At 34.5% G+C, this 26,786-nt stretch overlaps 2 protein-coding genes and 1 long non-coding RNA gene across 4 annotated transcripts; 1 reads left to right on the top strand and 2 right to left on the bottom strand.

The window, feature by feature from the left end:
* Window positions 1-2,455: 2,455 nt before the first annotated feature.
* LOC105158417 (GDP-mannose 3,5-epimerase 2) lies at window positions 2,456-6,412 on the bottom strand. The gene is made up of 7 exons (XM_011075172.3): window positions 6,239-6,412; window positions 4,942-5,355; window positions 4,250-4,343; window positions 4,024-4,153; window positions 3,802-3,934; window positions 2,998-3,205; window positions 2,456-2,904 (listed from the first exon to the last, which is right to left on the bottom strand). The coding sequence occupies exons 2-7, from the start codon at window positions 5,349-5,351 to the stop codon at window positions 2,749-2,751; spliced, it is 1,131 nt and encodes a 376-aa protein (XP_011073474.1). The 5' UTR covers window positions 5,352-5,355; window positions 6,239-6,412; the 3' UTR covers window positions 2,456-2,748.
* A 5,666-nt stretch (window positions 6,413-12,078) lies between these two features.
* On the bottom strand, window positions 12,079-16,613 carry LOC148788795 (uncharacterized). Its single transcript, XR_016064488.1, has 2 exons — window positions 16,437-16,613; window positions 12,079-16,193 (listed from the first exon to the last, which is right to left on the bottom strand). It is a non-coding gene; the product is annotated as an uncharacterized LOC148788795 (long non-coding RNA).
* A 4,479-nt stretch (window positions 16,614-21,092) lies between these two features.
* Window positions 21,093-24,121, top strand: LFR (ARM repeat superfamily protein). 2 transcript variants are annotated; one of them, XM_088878193.1, is made up of 8 exons: window positions 21,093-21,380; window positions 21,935-22,099; window positions 22,180-22,322; window positions 22,419-22,675; window positions 22,920-23,025; window positions 23,109-23,247; window positions 23,338-23,465; window positions 23,765-24,121. In XM_088878193.1, the coding sequence occupies exons 1-8, from the start codon at window positions 21,108-21,110 to the stop codon at window positions 24,018-24,020; spliced, it is 1,467 nt and encodes a 488-aa protein (XP_088734319.1). In that variant the 5' UTR covers window positions 21,093-21,107; the 3' UTR covers window positions 24,021-24,121. The 2 variants fall into 2 exon arrangements, with proteins under 2 accessions (XP_088734319.1, XP_088734320.1); XM_088878194.1 differs by having other exon boundaries at window positions 21,142-21,380; window positions 21,930-22,099.
* The last annotated feature ends 2,665 nt before the right edge of the window (window positions 24,122-26,786 follow it).

Genomic DNA, 26,786 nt, shown 5'->3' on the forward strand with positions numbered 1-26,786 from the left:
AGGAACTAGGGCCACGAGAAGTGCCCACTAACTCCCTAGGGGAGGTCGGAGACGACCGAGAAGGTGAACTCGAACTAAACTCTGAATTAGAAGAAGCTCTAAGAATAGGTTAGAAGAAGTACCTAGAAGAAAGGAAGGAGGCGTGGAAGATAATGCAATCTTTGAAGTCTGCTCAAAAGCGAAATCAGGAAAGGCAACCAAAAAGAGTCAAATGAGGGCCTATATATAGGGGGGATGGAGAAAGAGCGCGCCTTTTCATGGACAACAAGATGGTGACACGTCAGCACTAATCAACGGCTAGTTGTGATCAAGTCTGTTATTCAAGCATCCCCTCATATACCATGAGTTGTTTTAAGGTTTTGGACTCGATACTGAGAGAGCTAGAGAGCATGTCGACAAACTTCTTCTGGCATCAAGATTATCACTAGAAGATACACTTGGCTTCTTGGAACAACCGTGTCGCCGCAAGTGTGAGGAGGCCCTTGGCTTCAAAAGTCTGAAGGAGTTTAAGAGGACACTCTTGTGTAAACAGTCATGGGCAGGTGGTTACTAATCCGGGTTGTTTGCTGCACCAAGTGTTGCGTGCCAAATATTTTCTTGATGGGTCCTTTCTTGAAGCTGATGGGAAGGGTCATGGTTCTTATACTTGGTAAATCTATTTTGTTAGCTCGGGCGTTGCTAGTGGAGGGGTTGCAGTGGTTTGTAGGAGATGGACAGACAATTTGAATTGTGAAGGATCCCTGGCTTCCTCGTCCATCGTCCTTCCGCCTAGTTTGTCCTCCAGCCTCGGTACCGTCGGGACTAAGTGTGTTGTGCTCTTGTCTTGCAACGGGCTTTGGCGAGAGGACTTCGTTCGTGCAACTTTTGATGAGATTGATGCAGATTAGATGCTATAGATAAAAGTGGATTAGGTTCGATTGACCAGCTAAGGTGGCACTACGATTCAAAAGGGTTCTTCATGGTCAGAATGTTAGAATAGGTGACCAAAAAGCCAATTGGATTGGCTTTTATATAATCTGTTCTGACAATTTTGGTGTAATTGTAACATTGTTTATGAATAAAGTGAGTATTTATTATCTGGCAATTGTATTTATTGTACTCACTGATTATGTTTATAGGCTTAACATCACAATAAAGCCCACGAACCAAATTGTACAACCAATGTAGTTGGGTTGCGCATTGAATGGTGGCCATGCAACCAACTTCTGAAGGTTGGGTTTGGAACGTTCCAAGTCGAGGACTTCGAAACTGGGCATCGAGAGTTCTATTGAGACTTGCACTAAAATTGCATCCATTGGATGAGTGTCGTGTTTAATTGGTGACAGACGTTGGACGTCTATGCAATGTTAGTGGGTGGTTGACAAGGTTATTAAGCCGACTGAACTGACTTGCGAAAAATCGTCATATAAAAGCCTTGGAGGCTTGGTTGGTATGACTAGATCTTCCTGGCTCCGATAGTACGGGATTAGTCCTTGGACTTGAGGAATCACGGCAGTTGCATGCATGTGATGGTTGTATCTTGAATTTGACGAAAGATGATCGTAACTTGGATGTGGTCATTACAACTCTTGTTCAGTGCAATCAGAATATGTAGTGAGGACGGTGGGTTCCACGATAGAATCCGTCACCTGTCAGTATATCACAGTCGAGTCTCCTATGCGCTCTGAGATGGTTCGTGCTCTTAGAGTCTGTGGCAACAACGATTGGTTGAGTAGGGAACGGTTTCCTACGTTAATTAATAGATCAAACACATCTCGAGTTATTGAGCATACTATCTAGTCCAGGATGAGAGCCACGCCCAATTTCATGCCCTAGACTTAGAACGAGAGACGAATGATGAAAGGACCGTACCTGTATAGTACTCAGGAACCTAAATGTTCATGCCAATACTTACCCAATCTCTAGTGCCATGGACCGTTGCTAGACGGGACGGGAATTTCTGATTAATGGTTAATTGAAAATAAATTAATTAAATTGAATTTAATTAATCATTGTGGATACAAGCCCAAGTCCAGACCCCTCTAATTTGTCCACACCACACTAAGGAAGAGATATAATTCTTTTTCTATTACTAAATAGAATAAAGAACAAGAAGAAAAACTACTCCAGACTAACACTATGAATTAGTGCTTTTGAAATGTTTTATGTTCTAAATTGAATCCAATTCAATACAGAACAATAAGGAGAACATTTTTGGAGAGAAAAGAGAGCAAATTTTTGTGGCTTAACTTGTTGGTTATGCATGATATATGTGTAGTTTTGTATATTACCACAAGCACATCCATAGTCATAGTGGCTTCTTTACTACCTTATCTGAATCAAATGGCTCCAAGGTTGCTGCTTTGTGGACCACCTAGAAAACAAAATTGCACCTTTTTCTTTCCACATGCTCGCAATTTCACTCGACATCACACTTTTATGAGGTTGCTATGTTAAATTATCAGCCTTCGAGTAGTTGTAAGAATAAAAGGTTCCACACAGGAGCCAAATCGAATTCGATATATTGCCAAGGATAGACAGTATGTTCTCGACAACAAAGAATTATTCTGGCAACCAACATCCTGATTAGCTATAAGATACATGATGAATACGAGGCTTTCGCTCAACATACAACCTCGTTATGACATTTACGAATAAGCTAAAAAGCCCGCAGAAGTAGATATTTGGCTCTAGCAGTATATTAGCAGAGCATACATAGATAGATACGCTCATGTGCTAAAACAAACCTTTTTATTTCAGTTGACTACCTCATTCTTTGCCGTCGGCGGCTCTGAGAGAACCAAGCTGAACCGGCGCCTGCGTTCCGACAACTTTTGACGAGCCGTAGGCAGATAAATCGAGCCCCTTAGCTTTCTCCTTCTCGATTTGTTCTTTGATCCAGAAGTATGTGATTCTCAATCCGTCCTGTATCACAGATGTGCAAGCAGTGAGTCATGTGTTTGCCTAAAATGGTGTTTGGTACGAGTAAAGGAAAAGACTGCATACGGACGACGCTACCTTCAGTTTCATAGAAGGGGCCCAACCGAGTTTTTCCTTGATTAGAGTGTTGTCTGAGTTCCGACCACGCACGCCTTCTGGTCCTGGAATGTGATGGATAGGGAGTTTCTTGTTCTCGAAGCTCAGGACGATCTCGGCCATCTCGTTCATGCTGACCATCTCATCACTTCCGATGTTCACAGGCTCTCGGAAGTCGGATTTCGTCAGTCTGCGTTTGTTATTATGTCACAACAGGCACAAGAACACAAAAGATTCAAATGGAGCTCTTCTTTTATAGATTATAACTAGGCACATGTCAAGAACCCGAAGAGCATGTGTAGTTTTCTCTATTGTGAAGGTGGTAAACTGATGATCGCGGGCCTTTTCAGTTACAATTTCAGAAACACTGAATCCAAAATTGGATCATTATGGGAAGTAATAGAGTCGAGTCGATTAGGTTGAGCACATTAGTGTCCAAACTTGTTTGAACTTTTATTGAGTTTGATTTGATTAATCGACCTTGAAACAAGCATTTAATTGATACAAACATGAGTCAAGCTCAATTATCTCGATAATACAAAACAAGCTTCAAATCTTGTAGAGCAGAAATGGGGGTCAAGATTGTCTTGTTAGTTTTTCAACAAATCAAGTTCAAACGAGCTTTTGATTGATTCTGAATCGAGCATCGAGAGTTGCTTTCAATTATAATCATTTTGTGTTCGCTTGCCCTACCGCCTATTGAAGCCTCAAAAATATCTGGTATTCATGATGAAATTAAGCTCTACTGCAACTATAATGACACGTATAGTAATCAGGTAAGCATACCTCAGAACACCCTCGACACATTCATCAATAAAGGTAAAAGACCGAGTTTGCAAGCCATCTCCCCACATTTCGAACTTATCAGTAGAAGTAATGGCTTTCCTACAGAAGGCAGCTGGTGCTTTCTCCCTCCCACCTGCAATTATGAAGATGTCGACGAATTGAAGAGAACACTTATTAGAAAGAAAAACAAAATAAATCTACTTCTAGCAGCATCAGGTTTACCTTTCCACGTGCCAAAGGGACCGTAAATGTTGTGGAACCGCCCTATGCGGCACTCAATCCCGAAGTCTTTGTTGTAGTGCTTACATAGTTCTTCAGTTGCCAGCTTCTCTAGCCCGTAAGCATCTTGAGGCTAAATAGCAAATTGAACAAAGAAACAGATCTCATTCATGACATAGAAAAACAGAAAATGAAAGGAACCAAATTATGCAAGAAAGTAGAAGGAAACCTCGGCAGGCCAGGCGTCAGACTCCTTCAAGCTCACATTAGTATCCAGCTGCTTAAATTCAGGGTAGATGCAAGCACTGGACGCATAGAAAAACCTAAAGACAAACGTAAACATAACAATATTCAGATTTTTTCCGTAACCAAATGTGTGTTTTATTGCATCTGGTTAAAAGGTAATTATCAACAATAAATGAACACAAAAGAAACACTGTGATTATGCATACTTGATGATATTGAGTAGCATCTTAGCAAAATATTATACAAACAGTCGGAGGAAAGGGAATATTCAAGGTTCCTTTTGTGTCAGACCACAATTAATTAGTTGAGTTATTGTTCACTGCTTGCAAGTACCAGCGACAGTAGGCGCACAAGAAAGATTAGTTAATTCATTTTCCCTCACCTTCACCTAGCGAAAATTCTTAAACTTTGATACTTTACATTGTTTGAAAAAAATACTCATTAAAGATCCAAATAAGCATCTCCGAGAATGATAAGTTTACAATCAGTATATTTGTTAACAGTAGTAAAGATCCATCAACGTCTAGCATTGTCTAATTATACTTCGTATGGCAGTTTTCTTGCAACACACGTCATTAGATATATGGTACACCACCGCTCATATCAGTATCCTCTTTACAAATCCAAATGCATGCAAATGCACAATTTGAAGGTTTAACTTTTATGGAAAAGTACCTCTTAACACCATTAATCCTTGCAGCCTCAATCATGTTAAAGCTGATCATTGTATTGTTATACATAATGACAGAATGGTTAGACTGAATGAAGCCCATCCCTCCCATATCTGCAGCAAGATTGAACACGTGGTCGACTCCTTTGGTAACTTTTAAACAGTTATCCATCACCCTCAGATCAACGAGATGGAACTCATGACAGAACATATCCTCAGTCATGTGCTCGTTTTTCTTCCAGTCTGAAGCAATAATATAATGGCCCTCGCTCTTCAAACGCCTGGCAATGTGAGAAGCAATAAATCCACCAGCTCCTGTAATGGAAATCCGGAGCTTTTCTGACGGCCAGTAGGGTTCCCTGTCAAGGTTTTCATATGTGTATGCCCCATAGTTGGTGTCACCAGTGCTTCCCATTATGCTACCAATGGGTTTACAAAAAAGAATTAACAAAGAGATTAATCTACACCGGACTCAGACTTAAAAATCCCAGTAAAATCAAATAAGTCAGCATTAACCAAAGAATTAGCATCCACTGGTTACTAAAAAGCATAATCCGAAAGCAAATCAAGAACTAGTGATACAACGGCCGACGCAAGGAAGATACTCTAAATTTACCCAACCATTATTTAGATATGTCAAACCAAGGTAACTAAAAGAGAAAATCACTGAAATATAAGTAGAACTATAATATTTGTTCTAAAATACAAAATAATCTCAAGAAACACATACATTCTCAGCCACCTAATAAAGTTAAACCAAATAAATGAAAAATGAAGGAAAGGGGTACAGTTCTATACTCCATGCACTCAAAAACTCAAAAACAGAGCAAAGAAGCTTGTACATTATGATTCAAGAACTGCAGAAAAGTATGCAAAACCATAAGGAGGGAAATTGAACATTACACAGTTTGCATACATAATTCAAACAAATACGCTGTCAAGAAATAGGCTTTTTAGATTATAACAAAGAGAGCATACAAACATAACCTCACTCATCCCTCCAAGTTCAGTAAATCAAAATCAACAAAAACCCAGAAACTATTCCAAGAAACAGAGCACACACAACCAGAAATGCTAACTCGCACTCTAAAAATTCCAGGATAAATGAAACAAGTAAAAAACTTTAAACAAACCCAAGTTGGAAAACAAACGGCTTAAAGAAACCCCAAACACGCCCTCCATCATACACATGAATTTCCAGCGTAATCTCAAGAAAACAGGGTGAAACAACACTAACACACACACATATATACATATAATTTTTCAAAAATCTTGAAGGAAATGAAAAGAAGATTCGTTCACCTCAGAAAGTTTTGATTCTTGGAAAGAGAGAAATGCAGAGGATCGAAGTAGTATGAAGAGATTCTGGAGTGGCCTCTCTCTTTTTTAGTAGATCTCTGCTCCTCGTGTGCTATATATATACACACACATATATACTGCTGTCTCCGTAGATGCTTTATCCGTCCTTTTTTTGAATATATTTTTGCTTTCGTGAGAATTATGGGCTTTCGATTTTATTGTTCTTTTTCAATCTGAGATGACAGAAATTGTGTGGTGAAAACAATTTTGGGTACTTCTGAATTCAATCATTCAATCTTTTTCCTGACGTGTTTGGCTTCTCTTCAAGTATTCATTTTCATTTGTAATAAAACTAATTAGAGGAAAATTATATTGTGTTTATGAGTTTTATAATCAAACAGTATAACACACTCAATACATGTCTGTAATGTGATTTTTTCTTAAATTTTTTTATTTAGGTAAATAAAAAAAGTAAAAATCTAACTAAATAATTAGTTAAAATCGACAAATACTGAAATACATTAATATTAGATATGCATGGATATAAAATTATTAAAAAGTCTATTGATTAAAAGAAATGAATATAATGCGAATAATAATTATGTGGGTAATTTTTTCGATTGATTTACCATCTTAATTTTGAAAAATTTATACTCTGTCTTATATGATTATTTTTCAATCAATTTTTCTATCGAAAAACATCACATGCAGTGCACATATTGAAAAAATATCGCTACATTGCCCTTAAATATTACATATGGGCCGAACGTGATGTTTTCTGGCAGAAAAATAGACTAGAAAATTGTCATATAATTATAGCAAGTACAAATCACAAAATTGAGATGTTAAGTTGACCAAAAAAAAAAATTTTAATGTCAAAGTATACAAACGGGTATAATTCAAATAGAAAAATATAATTCATCTTAAATATGATTAACACCTTTTTTCTCATAATTAATTACCATGATTAAAAAAAAGTATCATAGTGAATACTAATTAATCACTGTTGCAAAATAACTATTAGAAGTTGTTTATGTGTGCCGGGATAAAACATTAGTCACAACTAAAAAATCATGACAATATTAATTAATCGTGATCAAGATCGAAGTATTTGCACTAATTTTGTTTGATTGCGGTAAAAACTGTTGATTTATCATAATTTTTACATCATAGTTATTTAGGAGCAATCCATATTTTTGTGGTGTCAGAGTATTTCTGTCAATAAATATTTTGCTACTCAGGGTAGTGTTAATTTAGATGTCTCACCCTTAACAAATAAACTATAGATGTCATTTTGGTATTCAAATATTTATAAATGAATCATATCGTATTGGAGGTTTCACTGTTAATATTACTTTTGGTATATTGGTATTTTCCATTTTGGTGCATGAGAGTAAACTAGTCATTACATAAATAGATAACAAAAAAAATAAAAAACAGTATAATTTACTCATGTGATATGAAAAATAACCAAAAAAATTTTCTGAAAAAAAAATAACAAATTAACCCTTGTATTTTGAGAAATAAAGCAAATTACCCCTATCTAAATCCTTGAAAATTGGGTAATTAGCTTCATTTTTTCAAATACAAGGAGGTAATTTGCTAAAAAAAATTCACAGAGTTTCTTTTACTCATTTCATATATCATAGGGGTGGCAAATTGCATTTAACCGAAAAATAAATAAAAAATCAAAGTGGTCTTAATGATAAAGCTCGAATATCAATTAAGTTATTTGTAAAACGAGAGTATCAAATTAACAATAATAATAAAATTCAGGTATTAATATAATTGTTCCCCCAACAGAAAATATATCGTGGACCAAATTTTGCTTGATCATAAATTTTTATTTTAAAAATTTTAAAAAAAAAATGGATGGAGAATGCGCGACCAACATGTTGAGGGGTCGTTGACATGTTCATGTTTAAATTCATTGGAGCTCGTAACCTACCATAAAGAACGCACGACTATGTTGTATGTTGTATTTATACTACCACTATCATGGTAGATGGAAGCCTCACAATCGATAAAGTATTGACGAATGAATGCAGGTATAAGTCTATTTCTTATAATAAAATTTGGTTTGTTTGTTTATTTAGATATATTTTTAGATTTAAAATTATTGGTATATTTGATTCGACCTGATCACGCACGATCTAGATCCAAGACCTCGATCTCACCACGTCACCACTCCGAACCTGAAATCTGAAGATAAAACAAAGACATTAAGCTAATCGGGTTCGTCCTGACAACGACACTCCGATGCTTAAATAAGTTCGGATCGAAAGAAAAGTTAGCAATCTAATATGCGAGTGAAAGTTGTGTGCTTAGAAGTACCTTTTGATCGCCACGGCTCCGGTTATTTATAGAGTCCTTTTGTGGGTCCCACCCCCTGACACAAGTCGCCTTAAGGGCTATCCATGCAGTCACTAAGCATCCCTTCAGCATGACACTTGTCCGGGTCGCCATACGAGTCAGACCCAGGCCACCCGAAAGGACCGAACCTGGTAAACAGCGACCAACGACCAATGATCCGACCTCACCATTTTTGCGATCTTATTATTTTATTAGTATCCTTATCAATATTTAATTAATTTATGTGGCCTAGATGTACTGATTTTATAAGTAATGAACCTTAATTATCTACCAAAATTAAACAAATATATCTTTCCACTTAATGACTTTCCTTTTTCCTACATAAAAATCTTGAATGCGTTAATGTTATTTCTTTATTTATTCATATTGACCATACAATTTAAATATTTAAATAAGAGGTATTACATAATAAATTAAGACTAAAAAAATTTTAGTCCCGAATTATGGTCATTTTTATACTTTGTCATCTAAATTTTTTTTTGTTGCATTTTATCATATTTCATTTACATGAATTTTGTAAATTACCACCTTAAACTACTTTTTGATGGAATTTTCTATAAAAAAATAGTTACATGTAGTGCATATGTGTAATATTTCACCACAAATCTCATATTTGGTTCAGTTTTGTAGGAACTAGCTAGCTAGTGGTCGTTGGTCGTGTATAAAATAGAACTATGATGTGAGATGAAGAGAAAAAAGAAACTTGTGATAAAAAAAGTAAAAAGTCGAATAAAAAATGTAGGGTGAGGTGACAAAAAAGCTACTTTAATTGTAAATTTATTAAAAATATAGAAGTTTGTAGAGAGAAATATAGAGTAGTGGGTGGAGAAAAAGATTATAAAATTGTGAGATTATTAAAAAATTTTAAAATTACTATTCTGCCCAGATTTGTTTTGATGGAAAGAAATGAATTTATGAATAAATTTGAATATTAAAAAATTGGTATCACTTATATAATAGTATAGAATCTATAGATATTACAATGTTTTTACGACAAAAAGTGAAATTCAACTTCAAATTAACAAAATCACGAGTAGTTTTTTAAAAATAAGAAAGATTCTTGCACATATATGCTGAATGTGACCATTTTTAGACAGAAAAATCCATCGAAAGATGGTTTGAGGCGATAATTTACAAAATTTGTGTAGTTGGTATGATAAATTAAAATAAAAAAAAAATAGATGATGAAGTACAAAACTGATTATAGTTGTAAGGGAAAAATATTTTTGACCAATAAATAACGATGTAATGTAATAATTTTGATGTTTTTATTTTAAATGTAAATTATTATTGCTAGAATGACCCAAGGACTCTCATTGTAAATGCTTTTCTTCTTATGATTTCAAAGATATATAATAGTCTCCTAGGAAATTTTTGAGCGTACATTGATTTCTTTTCTTTTTCTTGTTTTGTTTCATCAAGAATGCATATATTGGCAATACTTTTCAAATTTCAAGTACCCAAATATATGTATATATATTGATGTAGGTCGTATAAAATTCGAATTGGGTCGTTGATATTGGTCTTGAGGTTGGGTCACTAGATCCTTCTTTTGAGCTTCCTGTTAGTGGATCCTGAGAACAGAGCAAACATAAGACTAGCTAGGTAGCCCCCAGCGAAGGCCCTCCAATGCCTAAGTTAGAAATTAGAAGCCGAGGATGATAAAATGAGATTGAATGAGACCAAAAAAAAGCAGTAAAAGTAATAAATGTGTCCCCTGAGATAGTCATAAATGCCTGTATATATAGTAGTACGGTACCGCATGAGCGTATGACACGTGGCTTTATCTGGATGCGTCCACATCACTTGATCCAAAGGCTGAAGAAATGGGTTGACTCGTTAACCCGGGTCAGGTCGAGCGACCTGGCCCGAGTTCTTATGCGCGGATCCTGCCATTGAGGATAAATTCCATTAACAAATAAAGGTTTTTTGTTATTTGATAATTACCCTCGTCATATATATATATATCAATAATGATTCGTGTAAAAATTTAATGAAATCTTCATGGTCCAAATAATCCAAAATTGGGTTTAAAAATCCTTGAAAGCCTCCAACAAACGTGCAAGGCTGACCATGTGAAAGCAATATAGGAAAGTTCGCGTTACAATTTTTCGATTTTTAAGTCAGTGATGTTAAATATGAAGCTTATTATGATAGTTATAATAGGAAAAATTATACCTGAAAGCATAACGAGTATGTATTTATATATATAGTCGTATTGTCTAGTTATATGTAAATTATTGATTTTTTTTAATTATGGAATGGTAATAAATCCATACATACTGGAGTTAATGCCGACTCGGGATTGAAGCAGTACGACTAAAACACTTGGAATGCAAACCCGGGGCCCACTAAGATAACGACATGTTGGAGGTATTCATGCCATTTTATATATTGTTGATTATCGGAATACAAAAGAAGGTAAATTATTATTTTTTTCCATTCTAGTCCATTTATTTTACAACTAAAACCTATAATCGTATATATTTTTTTAGGGTTAATTATATTTTGCTATTCAACCTATATTTATTTTTATATTTTGACATCTAATTTTTTTTTTGTGTTTAAGTTGTCTTATCAACTTTACGAGATTTTACACCTTACCTTTTATATCAAACAAATATCACATACAGTGCGCATGCGATATTTAACGATTAATGTAATGTGATATTTTTCACATATGTAGAGTATGTGATATTTTTTCAATAGAAAAATCAACAAAAATTGATTATATATGATAAAGTAAAAATTTCATAAAATTGATATGATAAATTTAAATATTAAAGTATAAAAATAGACATAGTGACAAGACGATATAGTTTACCTTTTTATATACTTTTGGTATTTTAGATTCCACCGACATTGAATTTTGTGGGTTTTTGAGGGTATTATTGTAATTATCACAAAAGTACCTCTATTAGATATAGATAAGACGTATGAGGCATAGATGAATCAGTACTGTACTAAGCCAAATAATTGTACGTTTTTGTAGTTTTTTACCTTTTATTGAAGACCCTACATGATAGGCTGTTCTGTTGTACCCGGATCCGATCACTGTCATTTGGATCTTTCTTGAACGCATTTCGGTACTACTCGGGTCCACTTGTCACAAGCATGGGAATGTGACTCTGACACTTATTGGGTAAATTACACTTTTAGCTCTTGTATTTTCGTTAGAGGTGTTTAGAAATCATAAACCAAAATCGAACAAAAAAAGCTTGGGTTGGATTTCGGTTATAACCGATTTTTTTGGGTTTTTGTCGGTCTAAAAATTGAAAAATTGAATTTTTTTTTAAAAAAATTAGTTTAGTATTTTTTTTAATGTTGTCCAAAAATACAAACCAACCAAAATGCAAGTACAACTAAGTAAAATCAACAAAAATTCAATCAGGCATTTCAACAGAGATATAAATGCAGAAAACTTAAACAAGACAGAGAAGGGGTGGAAAGGAAGAAGAACAGAGACGAGATGAGGAAGAGAATTGCTTAATTCCTTTCATAATAATGTTCTTCTACTCAATCCTTTGCCTTTACAATGGAGTTGCGACAAAAGGAAAAAAAAAAAAAACAAAAAAGAAAGTAGCTGAAATTATATTAAAAGTTCATCAGAAAACTTGTTGGGTGTCCTTCTCCTCAGCTGGTGATTGGTGGATCATCTTTTCCTTCACGGACTTTAGAAAAGACAATAACTCCACCGTAGTACTATATCCGCGCATCCTAAACATTTGTCGCTTTGTCGGCTCAATTTAGGCATGATTGGCTTGAGTGAAATCCCCAGTTTCTTTCCCCATTCCCTTGCACCTTTGCTTCCCCAAAACGACGTTGTAAGGGCTTGAGACTTTTAAATTTTCCCCAATTGCAAGTGTGTCCTTGTTCGAACAGCCCAGTGGGCTCCTCCACTCAAACGGTCAGCTTCAAGAGTCACGTTTTGGTTGGTAAATACGACATTCCTTGCCCCTTTTTTAGAGCCTTGTCCCCAAGGATCAAAACCTAGAAATTTGTTGCAATGGCATGCTAGTCTTCCCATGTTACTTGATCAGGAAATGAGCGTGACCACTGGATTAGCACTCGGGGAATCCCCACATTGTTCCTTGGTATCAATCTGCGAGCAAGAATAGTTGTAGGATACACCATGAAGACCTCATCTTCGAACTCAGGTAAGTTAACTAAAGGGAAGTACTTTGAACCAACCCTGGGGATATCTCCACTTTCTGAATTACTCTGTAGGGTCCAAAGTACTTAATTGAAAGTTTCAGTTGCTTCCTAAGAGCAATTGAAGCCTGTTTTGTAAGGTTGTAATTTTAGAAACACCTCATCCCCAACCTCAAATTCCCTCTCTGACCTCTTTTTATCAGCATTCATTTTCATCCCATGCTGTGCCTGGTGGAGATTATCTTTCAGTAACTGGAGCACCTTGATCCTTTCCTGCATTAACTCTTCTACCTCAGTGTGGTGGTTTTGCAAATAGGGACCAACAGATAGTTGATGAGGGGGATAGCCATGTAGAGCTTGGAATGGTGTGGTGTGGCTTTCAATCATGTGTGAAAATTAGTGTTGAACCAAAACTCTTCAAGAGTTAACCATTGAGACCATTTCTACACCTCAAATAGTTATTTAAGCACTGATTAACCCTTTCAGTTTGTCCATCACTCTGTGGGTGAAATGCTGATCTAGGGACACTCCAGATAGAGTAAATAACTCCTTCCAAAATATGCTTATAAACATTCTGTCCCTGTCTGTTATAATGCTCACAGGTAGTCCATGCAGTATGTAGATGTTGTCAAAGAAAACTTTGGCAATCGAGGTTGCAGTATAGGGGTGTTTGAGGGATATGAAGTCGGAGTATTTGGTTAACTTGTCCACCACCACTAGAATCCTTCCCTTCAGAGTTCGGTAATCTTTCAATAAAATCCATTGAGATACAAGACCAAGTCTGTTAAGGGATAGGTAGAGGCTACAGTAATCCAAGATAGGGGTTGTTCTCATGCTTAAACCTTTGACAGACTTCACATTCCTTCACCCAATTTTGGACATCACTTTTCATTGTAGGCTAGTAGAATAATGGTTTAATCCTCTTATAAGTTCCATTAATTCCAGAATGTCCCCCCAAAGCAGAGTCATGTAGTGCCTTGATGACTTTCTCTCAAACTCCTCCATGACTGCCTATACAGATCTTGCCTCCTCTTTTGAGTATTCCAGCCTCATACTCATAGTCAGGAAATGACATTGCATCAATAGACTAGGCTTGAATCACTGTCTGAAATAATGTATTGCCTTCATAGCTGGTTTGTATCTCATGTATCCATAAGAGAATTGTGTGGAGATGGCATTAGAGTGGAGTTCAACCCCTTCATGTTCTATTCTGGATAGGGCATCTGCAGCCCTATTCTCATTACCTTTCTTGCATAGAACCTCATAGCTAAGGCCGAGCAATTTAGTAACCCATATTGGCTGCAACATAGAGTCAACCCTTTGACTAAGTATGTGTTTTAGGTTCTTTTGATCCGTTCTTGTAATAAAGTGATTCCCTTGTAGGTAGTGTCTCCATTTAGTAACAGCTGGGAGTGATGCTAAGAACTCCTCATAAGAGGTTAGTCTCAGATTTTTTGCAGCTAGAGCTTTACTTAGATAAGCAATAGGCTTGCCTTCCTTTATCAAGACAACTCTAATTCCTTTCGCACATGTATCAGTTTCCACCACAAATAATTGAGAAAAATCTGGCATGGCTAACACCGGTGCAGTGGTCATCACCTCTTTAAGTTGATTAAAAGCCTACTCGGCCTATGTTTCCACTCAAAGACATCTTTTTTAAGTAGTAATATAAGTGGTTCACTAATAGCCACATAAACTTTTATGAACTTTCTGTAATAGCCAGTGAGCCCTAAGAATCCTCTAAGTGCCTTGACATTTGTCCGGTTAAGCATCCATTCTACCTTCTGGGGGTCAGTGGCAACACCTTCCCAAGATATTATGTGCCCTAGGTATTCTACCTTCATTTGAGCCAAGGAGCACTTGCTCGTTTTTCCATAAAGTTGGTGTTTTCTTAGTAACTCCAACACCTTCTTGAGGTGTATTATGATGTCTCCTTCTGTCTCCTCTCCTTCAGTGGTTTGCTCATCCTGTTCAGCCTTATCATAATCTCTTGCCTCCTCATCACTTAGTAGCATATAAACTTATCTGTATTTGCACCTATGCCTAGGTACATAAAGTTCATCACACCTATAATATAAGTTCTTCTCTTTCTTGGCCCTCACTTCAGCCTCAGGAGGAAACTTTTGGCTTGAGTTTTGGTTCTGGGAGGGTGGGGTTCTTATTTGGTGGTTTGAAATGAGGTTTTGACTGAGAATTTATATTAGGTTGGTGCTTAAGGATGGCACTGATAGTGTGTTCTTGCTTCCTAGCAAGTATGATAGCTTGATTTAATGAGGTTGGGTTACAAGTGGACACAAAAGATTTTACCTCTTCCTTCAAGCCACTAATAAACTTCATCATGAAAACACTTGAAAGCACTGTAAGTGCCAACATTTTGTTAGTTGTGGTGCACTTGCCTAGAGGTGTTACTACCTTCTTGTCTAAGGGCGTTGTGTACAGCAGCCTCCGAAGTAGATCCCTTCTCCAGTGTTGTAGTCAAGTCGTCCCCTAGGATTGATTTGTTTCTATTGTATACTGTAACTGCTGAACAACACTTTGAAGCTGTTGTTGGACAATTGATAAGTTATGTTCTACATTCATCACAAAAGCTTGGAGTCCTCTTTCTACCTACATCACGTCTATGGATTTCATCCTCAATCACCTGTTTCCTAGCCTTTTCATCCATAAACATTATATCTATTTTCTTTTGTGCTTCTTTTTATCTCCTTCAATCTTGTTCCATCAGCCATTTTAGTGTATTTCAGGTCCAAGGATCAAGTGGCTCTGCGGCCAAATGATATGAACAGAGGTATAAATGCAGAAAACTTAAACTAGACAAAGAAAGGGGGTGGGAAGGAAGAAGAACAGAGACGAGATGAGGAAGAAAAATTGTTTAATTCCTCTCATAATGATGTTCTTCTACTCAATGGAATTGCAACAAAATGACAAAAAAAAACAAAAAAGAAAATAAAGTTGAAATTGCATTAAAAGATCATCAGAAAACATGTCGGGTGTCCTTCTCCTCAACTAGTGATTGGTGGATCATGTTCTCCTTCAAGGACCTAAAAAAAGAAAGCAACTCCACTATAGTACCAGTCTGCGCATCTTCAATCACCCACATGTCACTTTATCGGCTCAATTTTGGCATGATTGGCTTCAATGAAATCCCCAATTTCTTTCCGCATTTGATTGCGCCCTAGCTTCCAGAAGACGAAGCCATAAGGGCCTGAGACTTTTAAGTTATCCCCAGTTGCAGGCTTACCCTCGATCAAACGGCCTAAGTGTGCTCCTCCACTCGAATAGTCAGCTTCAAGAGTAGCATTTTGGCTGGAAAATGCGACATAATGGAGTCGGACTGAAGTTATGCTGATTGAGTCGGAGCCGTCCACGAGCGAGAGAGAGAGAGTTAGAGGAGAGAATCTTGCATAACTTTTTCTTTGATGCTTTTGCCCGTCTGTGGTCGAGATTCAAGAGAGAGAGTTAGAGGAGAGAGAAAGGGTTCTCAAGTCAAATATTTAAATTTCAAGTCATGAAGTCAAATTAGTCAATAACTAACAACAGTTGTTGAAACTATATAAGGAAATATAAAGATCTTTACAAATAATAATTATAACAATTATACAAATAGAAATTATAACAATAATAAAATAATAAGATATGAAACAAGAGTTGAAATTATAGTTGAAGGAAAACTTACTGGATTTCAGAATTTGTATATAATGAATTTTACAGAATAATTGGATGTACAGAGATATTAATTATCAAACACATCCGATTTTTGTATTCGTATAGATTACCAAAAAAAAAAACTAAAAGAAGAACTGGAAGGACTTGTAGTAAGAAGCAAATGCCAGAGAGTAGTGAGTGTGCGAGAAAATGCTCCAAATTGAGTTGTGTGTTTCTCTCCTTCAATTGTTTCAATTTATAGAAATGGATGGTCTTCACATTCTTCATATGCTTGAGTGGATTTGCTTACTATGGCTGTCCATCATGACTGCCATTCAAGTGTCAATAATGCAGCAAGTGAGCTGCAAAAACTGATTTTCAAATTTTTATTTTTATTTGTTTATTTTTTTTACAATATTTCTAAGATATTACATCAACAAAATTTTTATGGAATTGGGCTAAATTTTTCAAAGCAGTCATTTTCATTTTCATCTCCAAGGTTGATGGGGGATAGAGAGTCTTCCTTGTCACTTTGAATTTCTTCTAGAATTTTTTGCATTTCTTTTGTGGTAGTTGCTTTGGTTATTCTTGCAGACAAATTATTTTTCTTCAATAGAAATTGCTCCTGCCGCAGATTGATTTCTTTTCCAAGAATTGTTGAGGTTTTGCAACTGTAGGATTTTACTTGAACCATTCAAGAATTGTTGTCTATTAAAAAATCTCTATATTCATTGTGTCCCACCATTTGACACAATATTTTTTGTCCAGAGAGAATATAATTGTGTCTTCGTCAATGTGAAGAGGTTTGAATTGTTGTTCAATTTTTAGTATCCAGGTGAGATTGAATCGGATGTAGTATTTGAGCAGATTGGGAAGATGTTTTCCTAGGAACATACTAAGTTTCAGGTTTTTCGAAAAGAATTTGAAGGCTTGTTGAACTGGTTTTGGGAGAATTTGTGATTTTGGTCCAAAATAGTGCTATCATCTAACAAACCAATTTGGAATTTTTGTGGGGATAATTTTGGTACAAAAAATAAATAAATAAATAAAAGGACATGATATTTTTCTCATTCTGTTTGAGGAGAAAATGTTGGAAGGCTTTGATGTAATCCCAATAAGAAATCAATGAATAGTTTTTATTAAGAATGTTCTTGAGCTCATGTGGACTTTTTTTCCATTCTGATAATGAAAGAATGGAATTTATAAAGATTTTTAGGTAGCCAAATTTGTGAGAGTTGGTTGGTGTTCCTTTAGGTGGCATATTTTGAATATAAATGGATTTGGTTGAGGGAAGAATATCCTAATAGAATTGCTAGATTTTAAGTGGATCTTCATAAATCCTATTATGACTTTGATCAAGAATATTAATAGAATTGCTAGATTTTTTTTTGTACCAAAATTATCCCCGCTAAAATTTTAAATTGGTTTGTTAGATGTTGGCACTATGTTGGACCAGAATCACAAATTCTCCCTAAACCATTTCAAGAAGCTTTCAAATTCTTTTTGGAAAACCTAAAACTCAGTATGTTCCTAGGATAACATCTTCCCAATCTGCTCAAATTCTATATCCAATTCAACCTCACCTGGACACTAAAAATTGAACAACAATTCAAACCTCTTCAAATTGATGAAGACATAATTATATTCTCTTTAGGAAAAAAATATTGTGTCAAATGGTGGGACAAAATGAAGACAGAGACTTTTGAACAGACAACAATTCTTGAATGGTTTAAATAAAATTCTACAATGTGCAAAACGTCAATAATTCTTGAAAAAGAAACAATTGGCAGTAGGAGCAATTTCTACTGAAGAAAAATAATTTGTCTACAAGAATTGCCAAGGCAACAATAAAAGAAGAAATGCAAAAAATTCTAGAAGAAATTCAAAGTGACAAGGAAGATTTCCCATCGCCCATCAACCTTGGAGATGAAAATGAATATTTAGCCCAATTCCATAAAAAATTTGTTGATGTAATATCTTAGAAATATTGTAAAAAAAATAAATAAAAAAATAAAAAATAAAATAAAATTCAAAAATCAGCTTTTGCAGCTCACTAGCTGCATTATTGACACTTGAATGACAGTTATGATGGATAGCCATAGTCAGCTAATCCACTCAAGCATATGAAGAATATGAAGACCATCCACTTTTATAAAATGAAGCAATTGAAGGAGAGAAACACACAACTTACTTTGGAGCATTTTCTCACACACACTCACTTCTCTCTGGTATTTGCTCACTCACTATAAGTCCTTCTTCCAGTTTCTTTTTTTTTTCCTTTCTTTTTTTTTTTTTATAATCTACAAGATACAAAAATTAGATGTCTTTGATAATTAATATTTTGTACATTCAATTATTCTGTAAAATTAATTATATACAAATTCTGAAATCCAGTAAGTTTTCCTTTAACTATAATTGTCTTCAATTCTTTTTTCATATCTTATTATTTTATATTGTTATAATTTCTATTTATGTAATTGTTATAATCATTATTTGTTAAGATCATTATATTTTCTTACATAGTTTCAACAATGGTTATTATAATATAATATATTATATATAATACATATATATAATATTGTACAATATAATATAATTTAAAATATTATATAATATAATATAATTTATATGTAAATTATATAAATAAATATGTATTTTTTTCTCTATTAATGATTTTATTAATTTGTATTTTTCTCTATCTTCTCAACCTCCACATCCCTTTTTGTTCTCTCATTTCTTTTTTTATGATTTCTCTTAGTTGTTATATTTCTTTTCTAATTTTATTTATCTAATCAATATTTTTTAAACATTAATTAGTTTTTAAAATTTTAAATTAATTATGCACATATATTTGAGTGTGCCACATATACTTATAATAAAATAAGAACCCGAGTCACGATTTAAAGAGTTAACCAATAATTCTCAAATTTTTTGAAATTATTTTTGGAAGATTAATTTTCTTTTTGAGTAAATAAATCATATTTACATTATAAATTTCAATTGAAAACAATCAATATGCGTGAATTACAAATGTCAATTATATATATAACTATCAAACAGGTCATATTATAATAGACTACCAAGTGTTATTAACGTGGACCAATAAGTATTATTAAAGTAGACTAATACCCACATATTGACAGAACATGAATTCATGAGCTCTTGATTATAGGGGCCTAAGCTTCACCAGTTAAGTTAGGCTTCAAAACTATACCAGCTTATTTATTGTAACTATACTATTGTAAAAGAAAATCTTTTATCGTATAAATTTTTGAATAATCCAATGTACCATTTATTTCATATCTTCCCTTTAAAAGAATTTTGGTGTAATTTAATATTTTTTTAATAATCTTATAATTATATATTCTTTTATAGTTATCTGCCAACTACTCCACCTTTCCCTCTTACCTTACTTCCTCATATTTATTATAATTTATAATTATAATTTTTTTTTACAATTTTTTTTTCTTATCATCTCAAATCAAAATTCTTTTATATGCGTGGAAACTGCATGAAAAAAATTGATAGTTTACCCAATAATAGGGAGACTTACAAAACTACTGTGAGTCCTTAACGAGATGAAAACTCAATTTTATTTAGAAAAAAAAAAAAGAAGGTAAAGTCGTTATTTGCCATAATAACTTCATTATTTTTTTAATTTTTTAATTTAAGTTTTAATTAACTCTAATTAATACTTAATTAATATTTAATATAATTATTATTTTAATATTTTAAATTAGGATAAATTATGATATTTTTCTCTAAGATTTGACATAATTATGATTACTCCTTCGCTGTCCAGAAAATTACCAATATCTCCCTAATTTTAACGCTTAGCTGACAATTAGTCAATCCATTATGTTTCTATTAATTTTGTGGTAGCTAACCAAAATGCCCTTGTGGATAAGAATTATAATTTTATTTATTTTTAAATTTTTTTGATTTTTTTTATGAATTAAGTGGATAATTTTTGTTATAATTCTTAAAAATTTATCATTCACCTCCTCTGAATTTTCTTATAAATTTTTAATTTTTTTAAAAAAATAAAAAGATACAAGAAGGGCAAAGTTGATAATTATATACCCCATGCAAAAAGTACATAATTTCATCAAACTTTAAAGAAACTATAAGAATATTTATAATTATGTCAAGTTTTATTAAAGGTGATTGTAATTTGACCTTCAAATTATATTTCTCTAATATTTAGAGGCCCAAAGACAAATTTGAAAATACAGAGACTTATAAAACTATCGGGAATCATCTAAGATGATGATCCATAGAATATATATATATATATATATATATATTAAAAAGAACAATTGGAGTCAAAATTTACCAGAATTACTCCTTTATTAACTTTTTAAGTTTTTCATTAAAGTTTTAAGTAATTCTAATTCATATTTAATAACTAGTTATTGTTTTTAACACTTTAAATTATAATTGTCTAATATTTAGAGGGTTAGAACTAGTGCGAGTCGTCAAAAAAGTGGAGTCGTTATTTGACGTATCGACTTCATTATTATTTTTTTAATTTTTAATTAATTGTAATTATATTTAATAATTAATTATTATTTTAATATCTTAGATTATAATTATCTAATATTTAGTGGCCCAAAGGCCGAGCAAAGGCAAAGGAGCCCAATAGTGACAAGTTGAAATCCAAATTAAGATGGCTTAAAAGAGGCCCAATAGTTTTTAAGAAATGGGCCCAGTTCGTTCTTTAGAAATAAATTTCAAAGTACACCACGGTTTAGGCCCATTGAGGGAGAGATGCAAAAGAGAGAGCAAAGCAAGCTCGGCGGAGCTGCGGGCGGCTCCGCCCCTCCTGCCGCCAAGAGAGGCCGCCCCATCGGCAGCGGAAGCAATAGCGCCGCCGCAGCCGCAGCAGCCACCGCTGCGGCTGCGGCTGCTGGGGACTCCGTTGCCCCCTCCACCCTACTCGGCCCCTCCCTCCAGGTCCACTCCGCATTCGCGGGTAGCTCTCAAAAACCCTAATTTCTCCCGAAGGCTTGTTAATTGTTGGAGCTTTGCGTATAGGAAGCTTATATAAGAGTAAAACTGCGACGTATTCGTTTATGATGCTTTGTAAATGTGTGAATCAGTGAATTTTCAGCTTTGAGACTTATTCTGTGTAAATGATTTCTCGTGGAAATTGTGTTTTTAGTTCTTTTTTTTTTTTTTCTCTCCCTAGTTGTTCAAAGGGTTTACTGGATTCAATTTGGGGTTTTTTTGTACTAGTATGTGAAGTATGCTTTAGCATATCCTACTAGGTTAAGATGAAAAGGTCTGAGGTATTTACCTGTCATGCACACCGCATTGGAAGAAAAGTTTTTGTCAATGCCTTTGGTGGGGCGGGGAGAGCTCTAAGCTTAGAAATTGGTTGGTTAAATTGATCTAATGTAGGGTACGAAATGTATGGTGTCAGTATTTCAAAAATGTTGAAGTATTTGTTATCCTTTTGCAATCTGATTTACCTTCGCATGACGGATGAGTTATCTTTCTTCTTCTGCAACTACTTCACCAGAGCAGAATAACAAAAGGATAGTTTTGGCTCTTCAAAGTGGACTGAAGAGCGAGTTGACATGGGCGTTGAATGCTCTCACATTGCTCTCATTCAAAGAGAAAGATGAAGTCCGGAAGGATGCAACTCCTCTTGCCAAGATTCCTGGATTACTTGATGCTCTACTTCAAGTTGTATGTTGCAATCCCTGCATATGACTGTAGAATGTTCTGTTGTTAGTGTCCTTAACATGGATTATTATTAATTGGAACAGATAGATGATTGGCGTGACATAGCTCTACCAAGGGTCCTTACAAAGACACCTAGGGTAAGATTACTGGGTGCTAATTCTGCTGTTACTGGATTCGGGAATGAATACGAGACCTTAAATTCTGGTGATTCTGTTCCGCATCCTAGGTAAAGCAAAATGTATTACTCAACTCTGTAGGATATTAAGGTATTGAGTTGCTGTGGTTGTCTCAAGTCCTGATATGTATTTTCTGTCCATGGTAGTGCTGGATCGGGTTCTTCAAATAAAGACATGTCTGCACAAAAGATTACGGCCAAACCTCGACCTTCAGGTTGGTGGTATGAGGAAGATGGCCTCTTCAATATGGACGAGGAAGGGCGGGCAGAAAAGCAGCTCTGTGCTGTAGCTGCTTCAAATATTCTTAGGAACTTTTCATTTATGGCTGAGAATGAAATTGCAATGGGCCAGAATCGTCACTGTCTTGAGACGATGTTTCAGTGTTTGGAGGATTATGTTACAGGTTCAAAAAATTTAACATTTTGTCTCTTGTGTCTTTGTTAGTGTGTGCTAAACTGAACTCCACTCCCCGTTGGTGTTGCATGGGGTATATGTGATTGGTAGATTATGCTGATTGCCTCCTAAAAAATGTGCAGAAAAAGAGTTAAAAAAGCAAACCCACGTTTTCCCAGAATGTTGCGTTGTTTTGTTTTCTTTCACCATTCTTTACTTGATATTCTTCTAAAATGCTTGAATATTTCCCGCAGAGGATGAAGAACTTGTTACAAATGCCCTCGAGACAATCATGAATTTGGGCCCACTGCTAGACCTTCGAATATTTAGCTCATCAAAGCCTTCGTTCATCAAAATGACGTAATGTTTTGACTCAGTGCCCTGTTTCATCATAATTCTGCAAATTGTTATCTAAAAGCCTGTTGTTCATTACCTCGTTCCAGAGAAAAGCGTGCCGTCCAGGCCATCATGGGAATGTTGGGTTCTGCTGTCAGAAGCTGGCATTGTGCAGCTGCAGAACTACTCGGACGGATGATACTTAACCCTGACAATGAGCCTTTCCTCCTGCCATTTGCTCCACAGGTCCACTCTATCTCTCATCCTTTCTCATCTTTTACTGTTAGTTGGCATAAATTCTATAGCTCCTTGACGAACGGTCAATTAAAACTGCAGATCTATAAGCGATTGGTTGATATTCTGAGCTTTCCAGCCGGTGATGCTCAAGCAGCAGCTGTTGGTGCACTGTACAACCTCGCAGAAGTCAATATGGACTGTCGGTTGAAACTTGCCAGTGAAAGATGGTAAAAACTTTAATTTAATCTATGATGTGTTTGAATTGATGGATTTGGAGCTAATGATTTCAAATTAATAATACCAAATACACAGGCTTCCTTGGATAATTTCATGTTATAATGGATCTCAAATTCCGTGCACTCTTATTCTAAACTATTTTTTGAGTCATTTCAGTGGATTTGGATTCCATCTAATATGGAGTCATTTAAAATTATTTCCTAAAATCCTGACCCTTCTGTCTGAATGTAACTTAAAGTTCATCTCCTAGAAAAGTTTGTGTATAAGTAGTGCCTTCAATCTATTTCAGGGCAGTTGATCGGCTATTGAAGGTGATCAAGACGCCACATCCCGTCCCAGAAGTTTGCAGGAAAGCAGCACTAATTCTTGAGAATCTCGTGTTGGAGCCGCAGAACAAGCCCCTGCTGCTAGCATATGAAAATGCATTCGCAGAAATACTCTTCTCAGACACAAGGTATGCTGATACATTTGCTCGGATATTACACGAATTGACTTCGAGACCGAGCAACAAAGTTGCATCAGCTCGTGGCATTTGGGGCATGTAAGTAGCTTCGTGTTTTATTAGTTCTCATTGTAGACACACAAACTTTAGGGAGTGGATGCTTATTTATTTGTCAATGGAATGTTTCACTGCTCATTCTCTTAATCTCCGCACTCGGTTTCACTGAAATTGTAGCGTATGCTTCCATTGGCTTCTTATTCTAGCTCAACAGGCAGGGCTCGTACAATTAACCGAGTTCGTTCACTTTAAAATCATTGGCTTTAAAAATCTCAAACTATGATGGTGTTTTAGTGATATTTTAGTACACCATTTTTGGGTCGTATGGTGAGATAAATAACTGAAAATCCACATTACACACAGCTTGCATCGTATTCTCTGACATGGATTATGGATATTAGTATTTGTTTAACATGCGATTGTAAGTTCTTAACGTAAGTCATGTTGATATTGATAATATTATATAGAGATGATAGTATCTCTTGTCAGTATTGCATGTAAAATGCTGGTCTCGTGAGACTAATTTCTTTGGGGTGTTTGCAATAACTTAAAATAAGAGTTTTTAAATTTATACTAAATATAAGCTGAGAACAGTGTTTTTTATTGTCAATTTAGACTATTTATATGTTAAGAGTTATAACCACTTTCCACCAACTTCTGCAGTTTATTGTACATATTAAATTAATTTTCCCAACACTTCAGTTTCAACTTTTTTAGTTCTTCTTCTTCTTTTTTCTTTATCTTTTTCAAACACTCAATTTTTATTATAATTTTTCTTTACAACTTATTTTCATCATAAAAAGTAGAAAGTATTCCAAATGCTCTTAACAAAAAGTGATCCATAACTAAATTAATTTTTCCCACAAGTGAGGGTGAAGTGAATAATGTAACTGAGATAAAAATAAGAAAATGAAATGGAATTCGTAGCATACTTTGGGAAAGCGTAAATGATTCTGCATTTTGATGATAAATGAAAAAGAAAAGATCGAAGAAAGATAAGAAGATTCCGAACTTTGCTTCATTGCCGACCAATTGATGGGTATTTCTCTCTTAAATACTTACAGAACTACATATAGACATATATATGTGTATATAGATAAATTACCGCTACTTCGAACGTTTAACATAACTATACATCCTTGTTGTTTGTTAAAACTTCCTAATTTTGATGTCTATCTAACAACAAATTCATTTTGTCAGCCTTTGTTTGATTTTCATTTTATTTTTATGGTGAATTGATTAAAATCACTTTTGAATTATAAATTATAATTTTATATATTTTTTAAAATCTTCTAAAATATTCCTATGAATTAATATTTTCTGTGAATTATTTATTTTACCCACCTTCAATTTTTAAATAGTTTTTCAAATAATTTTTTTTATATATTTTTTAAAAATTTTAACAAGTGATATTCTCATCACTGTTTAGGAACCACATAATTATTTTTCATTTGAAGGGACACCTTTATAATTTTTTAAATAATTAAAGAGAGTATTTGCACCTGTGCCAAACCTTATGAGAGATAACTCTAATTCACCCTATCTACATATATTGTTGTCGAAATAACAATTACAGTTGAAAAAGTAAAAACAATTCTTAAAATGAGGTGCGGATACTTCGTTTTCTTTAAGAAGATTCAAGTCCATTGCAGTGAAATATTCTCACTGGTCTGGCATTATCACTCTTGACTTGTTACCTTTAGGATACAATAGTTCCACAACGTCATAGACTCTCTGAATAAGTAGTAGAGTTTAAAACTTCACCAAAATGAATTCTTCCAACAATTAATATAACTCTCTTATACAATAATTGTATGTAGTATATATGTATATGTATATATCAACACAATTAGATGATGCCCCATTTTATAAGTGTAGAATCATCCACCATTTTGATGTGAAGTCGTGGAGAATTATATGTTGAATTACAAGAGATAGTGGAGATAAATGACTAATAAACGGGTATTATAGTGTATGACTATGGTGGTAGTGGAAGATGGAATTGAAGAAGAAATGTTAGAAATATTATGACCATAAACATCCACCAACACTACTAACCTCAACATCAATGGATGGAATGTGAATATTAAAATGCAATATATACTCACATCCCCCACTCATTTTAATATTAAAATTAAAGCGAATATACTAGTTGAAGGAAAACTACTATACATAATGCAGGTGTACTTTGCATTGAACCTTCACTTAGTGAATCAGTAACCTCTGCTCCAAAGTTAATAGTGGTCTCAAACTTGAACTATGATTGCTTGGGAGTAATAAAGTACCATTGCACACACATAACAATCACGGTATATGAGCTTTATTAGCCAATACGTTACGGCCTTGTGCTATCCGGATTTCCATGAGTATTTTTAAGAATAAACCCAATTCTTTTTGGAAGTGGCCTACTTCCACAAACAAATAGGTGAAATCTGTCAAGCGTAATCTTGTAACTCTAACACACCGCTCATTCAAGCTACAAATTTTGATTAAGAGTTAAATAAAATCAACATCCACAAATCATTACAGGATAAATGTACTCACATCATAGGGATGAAAAATAATTAAAATAAGATAGTGCATATCAAAATAAGCCATTATATGATTCATTCTTTTCATTGAACCTTGTTATAGGATCTCTAATCTTCAGGTTGGGTCTCCTCAAACATGACTTATGATTGTATGGCTTTAACCTCATTCCCCTCGATGTCTTCCAAATCCTTTCTTTTGCCAAAGCCTAGATTAATGGATTTGTAAATTATCGCAAGATTTAACATAATCAATATCAATATTACCACTTATCAAGTATGAC

This window comes from Sesamum indicum, linkage group LG3 (assembly GCF_026168435.1).
Source record: "Sesamum indicum cultivar Baizhima isolate 11 linkage group LG3, ASM2616843v1, whole genome shotgun sequence".
NCBI lineage: Eukaryota > Viridiplantae > Streptophyta > Magnoliopsida > Lamiales > Pedaliaceae > Sesamum > Sesamum indicum.

Bases quoted from the DNA above. Each gene is read 5' to 3' on its own strand.
- LOC105158417 (XM_011075172.3), bottom strand. From the start codon at position 5,351: ATGGGAAGCACTGGTGACACCAACTATGGGGCATACACATATGAAAAC. The intron at 4,344-4,941 runs GTACTTTTCCAT...GTTTGTCTTTAG, and splicing joins AGGATTAATGGTGTTAAGAG to GTTTTTCTATGCGTCCAGTG. The intron at 4,154-4,249 runs GTTTCCTTCTAC...TTTGCTATTTAG, and splicing joins CTGACGCCTGGCCTGCCGAG to CCTCAAGATGCTTACGGGCT.
- LFR (XM_088878193.1), top strand. From the start codon at position 21,108: ATGGGCCCAGTTCGTTCTTTAGAAATAAATTTCAAAGTACACCACGGT. The intron at 22,100-22,179 runs GTATGTTGCAAT...TAATTGGAACAG, and splicing joins TTGATGCTCTACTTCAAGTT to ATAGATGATTGGCGTGACAT. The intron at 23,466-23,764 runs GTAAAAACTTTA...AATCTATTTCAG, and splicing joins AAACTTGCCAGTGAAAGATG to GGCAGTTGATCGGCTATTGA.